At 34.1% G+C, this 14,803-nt stretch overlaps 1 protein-coding gene across 1 annotated transcript; it reads right to left on the reverse strand.

The window, feature by feature from the left end:
* Positions 1-748: 748 nt before the first annotated feature.
* Positions 749-14,486, reverse strand: LOC110099967 (C2 domain-containing protein At1g53590). Its single transcript, XM_020827317.2, has 12 exons — positions 14,052-14,486; positions 9,363-9,437; positions 9,081-9,224; positions 8,098-8,193; positions 7,879-8,010; positions 5,965-6,117; positions 5,843-5,884; positions 5,628-5,676; positions 3,367-3,459; positions 3,077-3,260; positions 2,039-2,159; positions 749-1,938 (listed from the first exon to the last, which is right to left on the reverse strand). Exons 1-12 carry the CDS (start codon positions 14,175-14,177, stop codon positions 1,231-1,233), a joined length of 1,923 nt encoding a protein of 640 aa, XP_020682976.1. The 5' UTR covers positions 14,178-14,486; the 3' UTR covers positions 749-1,230.
* Positions 14,487-14,803: the final 317 nt, after the last annotated feature.

Genomic DNA, 14,803 nt, shown 5'->3' on the forward strand with positions numbered 1-14,803 from the left:
TTTTTTTAACAGCAGAGCATGAGATGTTCGACTTATAGATTTTGAACACTAACATCTTCAAAATGTCATAAAATTGATGGTTTCATTTTTCACATTCATTTTGAAACGAAAATAAAATTATTAATCTTAGCATAAAACATCTAGAAGGTCAACAAAACTCACTATTTTTCCACTGCGCCAAAAGTCTAGAGAAGGGGAGACTTTAGAAGGGGGTTCAAAATAGCATGGAAACCTTCAATTCAATAGTAGAAAAATATGAATATGTAGTGGAGTTTACTAACAAATTCAACGTCCAATTTTCAACAAAGAAAAGTAATGGTTGTTAAAGAATAACATGTGAACTTTGAATTCAACATTTGAAGAAATTAAAGAAGATTTGATAATCAAAACAATAGATGGTGCGATGAAAACAGAAGGGTGTTTTAAATGGTTAATTAGTGAGTGATGTAATTAGCTTATAGCTAAGAATCTATTATTTGACTTAGATTTCATTTGAGATAGTACTTAAAAACTATTTTAGAATGTAACAAAAAAACTGTCCTAAACAAAATCTTAATAGATTAATTGATGCCTTTGTATCATATAAATACTCCCCCTTAAGAGAACTTAAGTTTATACAAATAGTGAATGAATTTGGTCTCAATCAGGAATGTATCAACAATCATGCGAAAAACTTCAACTGTACAAGAATTATAATCTTTCAACATCTGAAATTATACTAGGTCTGTAACAACATAAAATATCATACTTTCCTGTATTTGTTGTCACACTTTTCATTATATCTTTCATCGCAACAAAAAAAGTTACAACAATAATGGTTGAAAAGATAGTCCCATCTTTTGTTTCAGATTACACGACTTTATTGTTACCTCTATGAAATGAGGTCAAACAAATAAAAATATGAGAACAACAAACAGTGGTACAGTTACATGACACTGAGGGCAAAAATGAAACAGGAATTATTTTCTCACAGTAAAATAGACAGCTCTACTTCTAACGTATTTGCAGCCAGCTAGGAATCCATTTTCTTGTCTTGAGCTTTCAAATAAGTGATTCCTTCAAATTCATAAATTGCTGGGCATCATTCTTCACGCAACCCAGGACTGACTAAGACTTCGTTAGGAACAGTTTAATTATCGCTTCTTAAAGCAGCTCTTTAGAAAATAAATTGAAATTTCTATACTTGAAAGCTGCTTTAAGAAGCAGTAAGAAAGCCGTCCCAAACGAAGTCTAAGAGTCCACTTCTTCGTGCTCCATCAGCATGCGAGATGACTCTTGCCTCTCCAGTGCTTCATCTGATATAGATTTTGTTGAAACTTTCCTCTTCATCACACCCTTTATGTTTGCATAAGGTTTCTTTGATGCATCATTCTTCCCTGGACTGTCAACCTCAATCTTTCCATGATTGCCCTGTTGTCCATCTACTTTCAGATCTCCAGACTCAGTAATAATACTTTCATCAAGTATGATCCTGACTGCTGTTCCCTGCACCTCAACTGATCTGATGTTGGGAGATGGAATAGGACTAACCTCCTCCTTTGCTTCTCTAGAGTTTTGCATCTTTGGGGTCCTCTGAAAATAAGAACCAAGTTTTTGGAGCCCCCTCCCTATTGTTCCATGGCGACTAATTTTCTTCACATCCACATTTTCATCACTGCCAGATGTTTCTGAGATCAAGCTTTCAATGCCTTCACTGCCCTCGGCCTGCAGTTCGGTTTCAGCTACACGGCGCGATCGTCCTTTCCTAGGCTCCCATGTTTGACAGACATCTTTCCCGGGGCGATGTACCCATAAACCAGTTTTTTCTTGCCCTTCGATATTAATGGGCTCGAATTCATCTGCCATTTGTTGATGTTCTTCTAAAGATGGATCAGTCTCATTGTTTTGCACATTTGAATTTGGTTTAGGTGTAGTGGGCTCATTCAGTTTTGATAATTCCTGATCAAATCATGAGATGTGCTTAAAGACAATCCTTCAGACTATGAAATATATTAAAGAAGGTATCTCTACTGCCTAACAAACTATTGCAACCACGTACCGTCTCATCTTCATATACAGTGATAGCCAAATGTAGTCTTCCCTTCTTTATGTTCTTCAAAGTTAGCCATTTATCATGTCTCTGGCCACCCCTTAGGTCGCTGATGTTTACTGAACACTCTCTGCATGGTAAATAAACTACTGGTTTATATTTGTGATAAAAAAATGTGGATAGACAAAGAGAACGAGAAGAGGGAATTTAATCGTAGAAATAAAATTAGGCTTTATTTGGGACGGCTTTCTTATTGCTTTTTAAAGTAGTTTTTAGAACAAAAATTTTAACTTTTATACTAAAAAGCTGCTTTAAGAAGTAGTAAGAAAGCCGTCCCAAACGAAACCTTAATAGTAAAAGAAAGAAAGATAGAAGGTAAAATGAAGCTGAAAAGTTTCAGAAGCTAAACAAGCCAACGCTACAGAAAGCAACATAGGTTTATTTGACAATGGTGTGCTGCAAAGTAGAGTTGCAGCCCAGCAAAACAATTTTTCTCGACCTTGATGCGCTTATTTAGTGTTAACCAATCAAGGTGAAGAACTATATAAATGACATTAAGCATTATAAAAGCATTATAACAGAAAATCCTGCAGCTGTGCTTTCTATATGTTAATCTCTCGTCATCAGGTGAAGCCATAACTCCTTGAAGAAATCAGCTAAATAATAAAAAAATACACATTTAAGATGAACGTTTGGATCAAGAATCATAGTTGAGCAGCAGAATACTAAGCTTCCACGCTACTTAACATGTAAATAATAGAAATTCATCCATGTAACTAGTCACTAAGACTTCGTTTGGGACGGCTTTCTTACTGCTCTTAAAGCAGCTTTTTAGTATAAAATTTTTAATTTTCGTACTAAAAAGCTGTTTTAAGAAGCAATAAAAAAAACAGTCCCAAATAAAGCATAAAGCTTAGGAAAAGAAAGAGGGACCAGCTATTGTTATCAATGTGTAAGATCTTAATCATGTAACTAGAAAAGCATGAAGACTCGACTTAAAAGTTAAAAGTGCCTCCAAGATGATTTAATTAAGGAATGGAAGTGTACCCGAGCAAGTCATCGAAGATGTGGTCCTTATCACGAACTTCAAGAGACAATATATTTGGTACTTCCCATGATGAAATTGGGATCTTGAACTCCTCAAACCACTTTGGATATAGGGTCTTCTTGTGAATCTTTGTTCGGATTCTAAAATTACCAAGATGGGCTTTCACATAAGGATCAGCAAGTCCTGCAGATTAAAAACTTTACTTTCGTTAATCTGGTTTTCAAACATAGTTAATGACAATGGTCATCTATGGGTTACTTTGATAAAATAAATAAGGGATACGAATTACCATTTAAATCTGAAGGTTTCATATCAGCTGCCTCTATAATCTCCAATTTCACATATGCTATAGGAGGTTTTTCGTAGACTGAAAACCACGATTCTGGAATAGGTAGAACATAAGAAGTTCTGAGGAAAATTTTCAACTTAAAAAAAAACACTTAAATTATAACTACAAAGAAAAATGCAATGAGGATGCTAGAGAACTACAAGCGATATTGTTAAGAAGCCATAACACATTCAATGAAACTAGATTTGAAATTTGGTTTATCATAGAATTCAAACATAATGGAGTTCAACAACAAAGTTTCTGATAAGCTTCTTAGAAGCATTTCGTCTTAGTTTGGGACGGTTTTTTTACTACTTCTTAAAGCAAATTTATAGTACAAAATTTTAAATTTTTTAATTAGAAAGCAGCTTTAAGAAGCAATAAAAAAACTGTCCCAAACGAAGCCTTCATCTGATGTCAGAACGCATTTATCGAAACTAGATATGAATTTTGGTTGATCGTAGCATTCAAACGTATTGGTGTTCAGCAACAAAATTTGATTGTAATCATTTCGCCTATACTTGTCGTTATGTTTGTGTTTTTGAGACGTTCAATTCGACTGTAAGTTTACTGAAATCGGAGTTCATATGGTCTCCGAATTAATTTTTGAAGTTACCAACTAAATTTTGTATTGAGATTAAAAAAAAAATTTCAATTTTTTTAGGGTGGGCACGTGCCCCCCCTCCCCCCTCCCTCCGCCCATGATCCCAAAAAAATGAAAACTTTCTGGGAATTGTTGGCTAAATATATCAAAGTTGGGCCTAATACTACAAGTCTACATCTTCAAAATCGCTCAGAAGCTAAGTCTATAGGTAAAGGGCAAACACCGAATGTATACTTTAACAATCCAATGTGAGACTGAACTTTATTCTCATATATCTTCATAAATGTCTCACTCAAATGAGCCCTCCGCATTCATGCTAGAAAACTTTTACCATCATCGAGTATCTTGCATCAAAAGCTCACACAACCAGATGGGGCTATAATGAAAATTACCCCATCTTGAACCTTGCTAACCATGATAGAAGCCATTAATATCCATCGGAACCACAAATTTCATTCAACCGCTCAATCTAATTCAAACTAGCAGCTTTCATACCACTTGTTATAGAGTTTATAGATTAAAGATGATTATAGTTGTCTGATCCAAAAATTGTAATACACTATTCAACCCAAAAATTTGACCATAGAAATGAGAGTTGATCACTTAATTCATATTTCTTAATATAACAAAAGTGGAACCAAGACTGATACAGGCATATAAGCACTTCTTTAGTTCCTTTAACTTGGTCACTTCTTTCTCTTCCTCGTCTTTCATTTTCTATTGCTCGCTTTCCAAATTTACTTTGTCCACTCAGACAAAGCAAATAAAACCCTTATATCAAGAAATGTGACAGCAGAATGTAACATCAGTAGCTAAAGTTCAATGGATCCTACAAATTTGAGCAAATTAAGGCTTTGTTTGGGAAGGGTTTCTTACTAGTTCTTAAAGCAGCTTTTTAGTAAAAAATTAAAAATTTTATACTAAAAAGCTTCTTTAAGAAGCAGTAAGAATGCCGTCCCAAACGAAGCTTAAGTCAAATCCATGGAAACAATACAAGGAGCTACTAAAATTTTAAAGAAATGCCGCAGGATCTCATTTTGATGGTCGATGTATTCATAGGAAGAGACATGGAATGTGTCATTATTCCATCAATAAGTTATAGACAGTGCAAAGCCCACAGCATTAACTTACTTTCGATACCTAAAACTAACAAAGACTACAAGAAAGCTTGTTATTCGTAAAAGGTAAAACAAGAAGTGGAAAAGGCTGGTGCAGATAAAAAAAGAAGTATATGAAATACCAATTAAGTTATAAAAAGAAACTGAATCATCCAACAAACCAAATAACACAATGGGAATAAAACATATAACAAAATGTTATGATATATGGTATGAATCAAATCATGTTCTTCTTCCCTATACAAAAGAAATAAAGGTTGCAAATGATTATGCCTCAAGTTACGAAACTATCAATACAACAACAAGTCTTTGTCCCACTACGTTGGGTTGGCTACATGAGTCTTTTTTCGCCATTGTGTGCGGTTAAAAGTCAAATTTTCATTTAAATCTAATAAAGAAAGATTACTTCTAACATTTTCTAACCAAGTCATTTTAGATCTACCTCAAAGTTACGGAACTATCAATGCCATGAAATATTCAATAACTTATTTAATGCATACCTGATGGTGTTGAAACAAATTTTTCCACATCAATGACAAGCATATTAGGCTGCCAAAAAAAGGGAGCTTTACTTTTAGAAAGTAGAAAAGCGAGAAATACCAAGAGATATTTGAAGAGACACTGACAAACTTCAATAGACCAATTTATTACTCAATCCACAAACTTGAATTGAAAATTAAAAAAGCTGTTCATATAGTAGCTGACATGGACAAACCTGGACTAATGTCTGCTCAAATGCAACAGCAAGTAGATTATCCTGCAAAGGATAAACGCTTTAAAACAAAAAATTAATAGATGATTCTAGAAAAAGGATAAGAAAAATACTTCAAAGCTCACCAGCCATCCTGCAATTCCTGGAAGCTCGGTGACATCAATACCATGAGTGAAGATTGGTTTTACAGTCATCTGAAAGTAAGGCACCTCCGCAAAGCACACCCGCATTCGTTCGATAAATGGCCATTGTCGGAGGAATTTCACTCCAACTAACACCTACATTAAGATTGTGAGAGAAATGTAGAACAACAGAAATTAATATTAACAATTAAATTTTAATGAGTTTCATAGGTAAAGGCAAAACATGTCAAAGTTATGTTGTTTCTTCTGATCTCCAGTCCAGTTCATACACAAGAGAACATCAAATGACAGTTTGAATTGAAGATCAAAGAGCAGTTAACTTCTCCTATATGTATTTCTTTTACTGTTACTCACATGCAGCGCAGAACCTTTATTCGCATAAGTTTGAGGACGCTCTCGATGTAGTCCAACATAGTTTCACGTCTCATAAAATTTTGTAGATGCCATTCTCATCATCATTATACATATCCCAACTATTTGGATTGGCTTTAAAAATCCTAATTTTTCATTCATTTATCCTAACGGCCTTATTGGGTGTTAAGCCTAGTCAGCAAAAATCATCTTGCTCAGATTCTATCCATGCTAAATTTAGCTACCATTTTTTTCTTGCTAAGCCTTAAGCATTTTCTAACCTCGTTATGTCCAACTTACCAAAGACAATTTTAATTACATTATTTTTAATGGGTACAACCTTCATTAGAAAATTTTTTAAGCAACTCTTATTAATTTTTTCACACATTTATCTTACCGTTTTCATTTTCATCATGCTCAACTCAGCTATTTATAACATTTTTAGAACCTAAGAATCATATTCATATTATATAGTAAACCTAAATATAATTTTATAAAATTTAAAGATGCATCTACATGATAATCACCCAACTTTAAAAGATATCTCCTCATTTTCATTGGTAAGAGGGTTTATTTTTTTATTGATGAATCAGAAAAGCACTAGTTGGAACCATCACTAAAAGGAACTACACTGCTGTTCTCTCTCCTAATCTCTTAATGAACAAGTAAACAAATTTAGAAAGGTTTACTGTTATAATAATCTCCTCTATTGAAATCACCCAAGTTTTACTCTAGAAGTTATCAACTCATCCCTATTGGTTAGAGGGCATTATTCTCCTTTTGATAATCCAGGCACTAGTTTAAAGTAACACTAAAAGGCACTACACGATTGGTCCTCTCTCCCAATTTCTCAATGAGCATGCAAATGTTATTTATTTACCTTACTGATCAAGAGGTATGAAGATGGGGAAGGTGCTTGTGGCTATTCATTCTTTTGTGTAATAAATCTAAAGTACTTACAAATTGAGTACCATTTTATCTTCTAGTACTATTGGCTAATAATTGTTAATATACCCAATAAATTTATATTTCATGTTATCTTCTAATTTCTCCATTGTTCTTAATTTCTAATTATTTCAACTGGTTTTATCATCAGAATTATATCATAGCAAATACACACAAATGCACCCATCCTAAATATCCTTTATAAACAACCTCATAATAAATACAAAAAGATAATGACTTAATAATGATACTTGATGCAATCATATTATAAATAAAAAAATTGATACAACTGCTCAATAACTTATAATACAAATCAATGCTCAAGCAAAAGAATTTCAACATATTTTGAGACACACCTTAATTCAATGCCAATAAGTATTTCTAAACCTTTTTGTGTCTATTATTGTATTAAATTTAAACCTTTTGTTAAAATCCTTTTTCTTGTTTTTAACTATCATAGTTGTTTGTTGTAACTTAGGGAAAATTCACCCAAAACAAGGTATTATCTAACCCAATAAATTTAAAAAATAAGGCCCTTGGCAATATTAAGAATATACCAGATGTACTGTCAATAAAAACAAGTCTTAGCATGTTTCTTACCTTTCCTTCGACATGCATACCTGCCACATGCATGTTTGTCCACATTCCTAGCCCTAAAGTTTTCCTTAGCTGCACAGCAAGCACTGCATTCATATCCTTCGCAGATAGAAAACTCATTCCCAACTCTAGAACCTACAAAAGTTCAAAGTTATCACGTAGGAATGGTACAGAATATAATAGAATTAAACGGCACAATCAATGCAAGTATATAACACAAACCAAGTGGTCATCATCAGATGATTGACCAAGAACTCTTATCTCGGTAAACATAGGCGGGTTCCTTCCCAAGTAAAGGTTCTCAACAACTGCTTTACTCTGCAGCAGAAGAAGTGCATAGTAAAGTTAGAAGAGAGTAAATAAGGTACATAACACTAAGGCTTCGTTTGATTAGGTTTAATTTCTCCATTTTCTGTTTCAAGAAGCCGAAATCAGTTACTTTTAAATGTTTGGAAGAACAACTTTTATATAATTCCTTTTCACGTAACTCCATTTTTTTGTCGGTTATAAAAGTTATTTGATTTCTGCTTATTCTATTTCAAACTCAGTTTCTAAAAATAAGCACTTAAAAAAATGTTACTCAAACAACATTTCAGTATTGAAACTATGTTTTAGTTAACTCCTTTTTCTCAACATCTGTTTCTAGAACTTCATTTTAAATAAGCAACAACCCAAACAAACAAAGCCTAAGTGTTTCAAGTAGCTCGAATAAGTCATTCAAGTAGCTCGAATCAACTGTGAAAATATAAATGATTAAAAGGTTTTGGTTCTGCAGGGTTTGCAATTTTAACTAGAACATGTAACAAATCTCCCAACAATCATGCATTTGGCTCTGTATTAGTTTATGTATTTCTAAGCTTAGCGAGAGAAACCACAAGAGAAGTTCTTATTTCATGACACTACAACTGTTGCAATTAACTAAGATCACCAGCCTTCAACGCCAAACCGGTCCTTGAAAGGCTAAGATCATAATGGCAATTCACTGAAGAAATGTGTACCGTTATGACAAAATTAAAAATTGTGTTATTGAAATTTGTTTTTTAAGCATCAATGCTATCACTATCAATTAAGAAAATACATGTCTTCATATTTATAATAGACCAGTCTCTAGAATAACAATAATAATAATAATAATAAGCGCCACATTAGATAAGAAAAATAAGAGTGCTTAAAAAATATAGATTGCTTCTGTAGAGAAGACATACAGCTGTCCAAGGCTTGTACTTGTCCAAGAACCAAGGTATGATTGGCAAGAGGAATTGCTGAGATGCAATCTGTTCCAAGCAGATAGGCCAGATTTTTTCAACTGCGTGGTTTAACCACCTTACAGATTCAGAATCAGAAAGGAGCTGTGAGATAAAAATAAACATAAGATAAGACGGCTCAAATTGGACATAAACATCTGATCGGTAAGATGAAAAATAAATACATGATGACTATATATGCATTATATTTAGTAATATTATATGAAATAAAATTAGGCGTACCCTCCTTTGGTTGGCGTACTTTCGTTCTTCATACTGCAATTTCCTCCTCAATCTTACAGTATATTGTTGATTTACCTAGAAAAATGAAAAGTTGATAGATTGCATAACTAATTTAATTTGAATTTGGAAAAACCTTCAAATATAATTGAAACTATCATCATAGATAAATCCAATAAGGAATTTGCTAATAATGAAGAAAGAGGGGTAATAAAAAAAAATAATCCTGAATTTGATGTGTGGAAAATTTTCAAATTAGTAGGAATTTTTCTAGGTCAAATATGATTTTATGCAAAAAAATTAATGTGATAAAGACAGCCCAAAATAAATGAAGGCTGGCTGATTGGGATGATAGACATCAGATGTGAACTACTAACATCTGCCATAGTTGGCAGGCATCAAGTAATGGTCGATGAGGAACATCCAAAGTTGGGAGACAATGGGTGATTGACTTCATTCTTTTGATAGGAGGGAGACCATGTTTGATAGGAGGAAGACCAGGTCTGATAGGAGGGAGAGCAAGCAATCAGAAAGATAGACATCAAACATTGATGACAGATCATATTAAATTTCGGTTGTTCATTGGCATCAGGCAACGGTAGGAATATCATAAGTGGGGCAATAGTTGATGGTTGGCTTGATAGATCTCCTAACAAGAGTGGGATCAAGCAACCAGGAAGACATGTCACACATCACAAGCGAATAAACATTAGACATATATTGGTGGCAAAAATTGAGCTATGGTTAATAAGTAACTTATGAAGTCGAGCGAGAATGGGTAATCAACTCTATTTAGGAAAGCATAGAGCATGATTGACTAGGAAATTGGAAGTTAGATGATGATAGACAGTCGGCATGGTCTTTATCATAACATAAGAGGAGTTCATAAAGATATGCATGCATGGCAAATGTCAGATGTTAGTCATTAATAGACATTGGTTGGCAATTGATAACTATTAGAAGTTAAGCGGCGATTGATATTCAGCTCAGTGACGTCAGGAAATGATTAACGGTGAATATCGAACGTCGGGCAATAATTGATAGTCCACTCAATCATCCTCCTAATAGTAAATGACACCGAAATTTTTGGAAGATGGTCTCCAAACATCTATAGCTAAGATATTCGATGTTTTCTTGTGCATTCATTAGGTTACATTCAATAAGAAACATCATAATTATGGCAACGATAATTGGTCAACTTGATCATTATCCAATTAAAAGAGGAATATATGACTAGAAAGATTAGTCGAACATCGGTGGTTGATAGATGTAGAAAATTAGCAAATATGAAGTGACAGTGGTTGATGGATATTGGTGAGCCATCAACTATGTGGTTCTTATTATCAAAGAGGAGGACCAAACGATTGAAAAGATAAGCGTTGAACATTGGTGGTTGATGGATATTAGATGCAAATCATTGACAAGCATTTAACGACAATCAATGAATAAGTTTGGAAGTCAACCAATGATTGGTGGTTAGCTTAATTATTCACCTATTAGGAGGGGAGATTGGCGATTAAGAAGATGGGCATTGGACATAAGTAGCTAATGAATAATGGACATTTATCATTAGTATGCATCGGGTAATGGACCATGGGGAATGTGAAAACTTTGGGTATGTTGGGCATTTGGTTCAATCACTGGAAAGTTTAGGGCTACGATCAACGAGGAATGGAGATCATACAACAATTAGTGGTTATTTTTGTTATTCTCTTGAGAAGTGAGGCGATTGGGCCACTGGAAAGACAAATGTCGACATTGATATCACAAAGACACATGACAATAGTTAGTGGAAACTATTGCATGACAATTAATGGAGAACATCATAAGTTGGGCAATGATGGATAGTCGACTTAGATTTTTAAGAGAAAGCAACTGAGAAGAAAAGCGTCAAATGTTGACGGCTAACAGAGTTTAGATTATTGACAAGTGTCAAGTGATCTTGTGGATAAACTTGATACGAAGGTAATCTAGATGATCCGAAGGTAAATGTTAGATATTGATAGCTGATGAATATTATATGTTAGACTTTAACAAGTGTCGAATGATAGTAGATAGAATAACGAAAGTCAAACAATTATTTTCATTTGACTTGTTATTCTCTAAATGATTAGGAGATTGAGAAGACGGGTGCCAAACATTGAACATTAGTCATTGGCCATCTTCTAGGGAAATTAATTGGGAATGTAAGAAGCTGAGTGACAATGGGTAAAGTCAATCTTTGACAGGTGCAAAGTGATTGTCAATAAAAAATTTGGAAGTCCATCGATGGTTGATGATTGATGTGTTTGTTCTCCTAAAAGAATTGAAGATAGGACAACTTACAAGATTGAACATCATACATAAGTGGTTGATGGACATTGAATGTCAGTTATTGGTGGTCATTAGGTGACATTCGATGGTAAATGCCGGGAGTGAAACAATGGTGAAAGATCAATTTGATTATTTACATGATAGGAGATGAGACAAGCCATAAGGAAGACAAACATTAGAAATCAATGATTGAAGGACGTCAAAATTTGTCATACGTTAAACTAAAGTTGTGGGAACATGTTTAAATTTGAGTGAATGTGAGCGGTTAGTTTAATCATTCTCTTGATAGGAGAGGTGATCAAGATGCCAATAGCTAATAAACATCTCAAATTAATAGGGGCAATTTTCAGAAAATGACTAATGGAGAATTTGGAAAGTTAGGTAACAATTAGATGTAGGCTTGGTCATCTTTTTTCGGGAAGGGAGATTATATGACCTAAAATAGGAGTGTAAAATACTTAATTGATGATGGATTCTTGCACTAAAAAGATAATTTTATCATCATGTTGAGTTTTCATACATTATATCTCATAATCACGTAAAAAGGATGACATTAGATCACCCTTATTTGAGAAAAATTTCTACCATGGCAAAAAATCATCTGCAAATCCAATTCCAACTCAAAATAAGTTTTAAAGAAATTATAGAGTCAAATTTACATGGATGAGAGTAAAATTAAAACACACCTATCAAATAATCTTGCAAGGTGTAAAAAATTACAACTAGCAATAATCGAGCACCGCTATCTTCGAAGAAAAATCTAAAAGTTATCAACAAACAACTTACAAGAATTCAAAAGAAGCTTTCATAATGTAGTAATAGATGTGTATGTGATAATAAACTTTATTTCTATTGATGCTTAGAAAATGGAGTATTTCACATCTCTAAATTATTATCTTATATAGACTTCACAAAGTATGAAATGATTAATTCTAAAAGCTGAGAAATGCAATCATTTTAAGAAATTTTACCAGTGTAAATGGCTAGCACGAGATGCTAATCAAGGCTTGTAATGCAATGTTTCATGCATGTTCTAAGGAAAAGTATACAATAACTAATTGCCCATTTCATTAAGATAATCTTCATTATCTTATGAGATATATATCGTGCGAATTTTCAAACAATACACGGTTTGGGAAGAGTTTGATGTACGCGGACTTACCCTTACATTACCAAGTGACGGTTTCCGTGACTTGGATTCATGATCTTCAAGGCACAATGGAGACAACTAATTATTTCAGCCAGAGGACCCTGTTTGGGTGGGATCTCTACAAGAGGAATTGTAGAACTAGCTGGTAATTAGGATATAATATGATGAGGTGCTAAGGTCTGGTGCAAATATAAACAAAGAATGCATTAGGCGGCAGTGAAGAAATTTGGGTGTGGCTTGGGATTGTTGGGTTTGCATTGTTATGTAGGCCATTATACGTAGATGTTTTTCTATGCTATTGATTTGTACTTGGTATGCTTGTTTGGGAGGCCATATATTATGACCCCTTGTTCTTGTAAATTGTGGGTGCAAAAAAGGTTGTGACTTTATCCTATAACCGTTGGATGCTTTCTTTTGTTTGTTCATAAAAACTTATATACAAGACATACCTCAACCATCTTAACCTTAGTCAAGCATTAAGAGTTTTTTTTTTATACACAAGAAGATTATAATGTTGACTGGTTACTAACGTACCAGTAGTGATAGCTTGAAGCACAACAAAGATAATTTATTCTCTATTTGATTTCTGAAACAGAACACTAAAGATCAGAATAAATGAACTAATATTAATTAACAAAGTTTGAAAAACATAGTAGCTCCAGGTTTCGCCGTAGTTAGTGATAGGTTAAGTCACTACATAACTACAACATCTACGCCAAATGAACATTCACCATTCAAAACGATCAGTAGATCCTAAAGGCCGCAGACACCAACACAGCTAATAATATTCCGTTCAAATTAGATACAGTAAAGATTTAAAAAAAATCAAAGATATCCCACCTCCAGAAACTAATGAAGCTAAAAGAAAGGAAGAAAAGGTTCCATGCACTAAAAACAGGATAAACTTGAGCAATTATAAACAACTCAATTTAGAAGGAAAATCCATTAATCTACCGTTGCAGCCTCCCAAATGGGCCCAAAAAAGCTCAGCGCATCAACCCTAGTAACGAATTCACAAACTGCCAAACTCAAAACTCTCTCACAAACAACTTCTCTAGAAATAGAATAAATTTCACTAGATCCCATGACATACTCACAAAACGAGAATAAAAAAACACAAGATTACAACTTTAAGTCTTTAACCAGAAGAGTTGCATAAGAAGCCAAAGAACAAACTCACATAGAATCGCACAATTCCTGAATCACAAAAACTGGTTTTCAGTACTTACCGCAAAGAGATAGAGCAAAGCCCCGAAGTAAAGCACAGTATGCGACCACCCTATCGATGCTAAGAACCAGAGCACCATAAGCACTATGCCGATGTGATGAACAATCGAAACCTCCGTTATATCCATCACAATATAGCAAAAAGATAACACTTGAAGCACCCCGCGATGCCTCCCCAATCTCAAATATCGCGCAAGGGAAGAAGAAAGTGGAACGAATCAACAAGGAAACTGAAGTGTATCTAGAGGAGTTAATGGATCTCGGAGAAAGCCGAAACGGTAGATTTCGAAAGAAGAAATAGGAGATTCGAAGGATCGAGCGGTTACTACTTATTTAGGGAATCGGAGAATTTCGAGGGGTCGTCGCCGTCACGGGACGCTGTGGCGGTTGACGAAACGGAAAGCGGCTGCCGGGTTTTTGTCGACGAAGGTATGGCGGGTTCGGATGCATCCAAGCCAGAAAGATCTGATGACGTGGCGATGGACGTGGCGACGTGTCAATAAATATTTTTAGATTCATTAAGGCTTTGTTTAGAACAAAATTTTGGCTGTTTTGTGATAGGAAGATCAATTAATAAAAAATAATGTGTCTTCAGAAGAAAGCCATTTCACTACTATTTTAGAATTTTCCCTTTAAAATGTTGTTCATGGAAAATCATTTTCAAACTATTGCTTAGAATGTTGTAAAGGATTTATTGAGGCAAAGGCTTCATTTAAGATAGCTTTCTTATTAATTTGTAAAGTTGTAGAGAGAA

The sequence above is a fragment of the Dendrobium catenatum genome, unplaced genomic scaffold (assembly GCF_001605985.2).
Source record: "Dendrobium catenatum unplaced genomic scaffold, ASM160598v2 fragScaff_scaffold_621, whole genome shotgun sequence".
NCBI lineage: Eukaryota > Viridiplantae > Streptophyta > Magnoliopsida > Asparagales > Orchidaceae > Dendrobium > Dendrobium catenatum.

Bases quoted from the DNA above. Each gene is read 5' to 3' on its own strand.
- LOC110099967 (XM_020827317.2), bottom strand. From the start codon at position 14,177: ATGGATATAACGGAGGTTTCGATTGTTCATCACATCGGCATAGTGCTT. The intron at 9,225-9,362 runs GTACGCCTAATT...TTTATCTCACAG, and splicing joins AGTACGCCAACCAAAGGAGG to CTCCTTTCTGATTCTGAATC. The intron at 3,261-3,366 runs GTAATTCGTATC...TTTAATCTGCAG, and splicing joins GAAACCTTCAGATTTAAATG to GACTTGCTGATCCTTATGTG.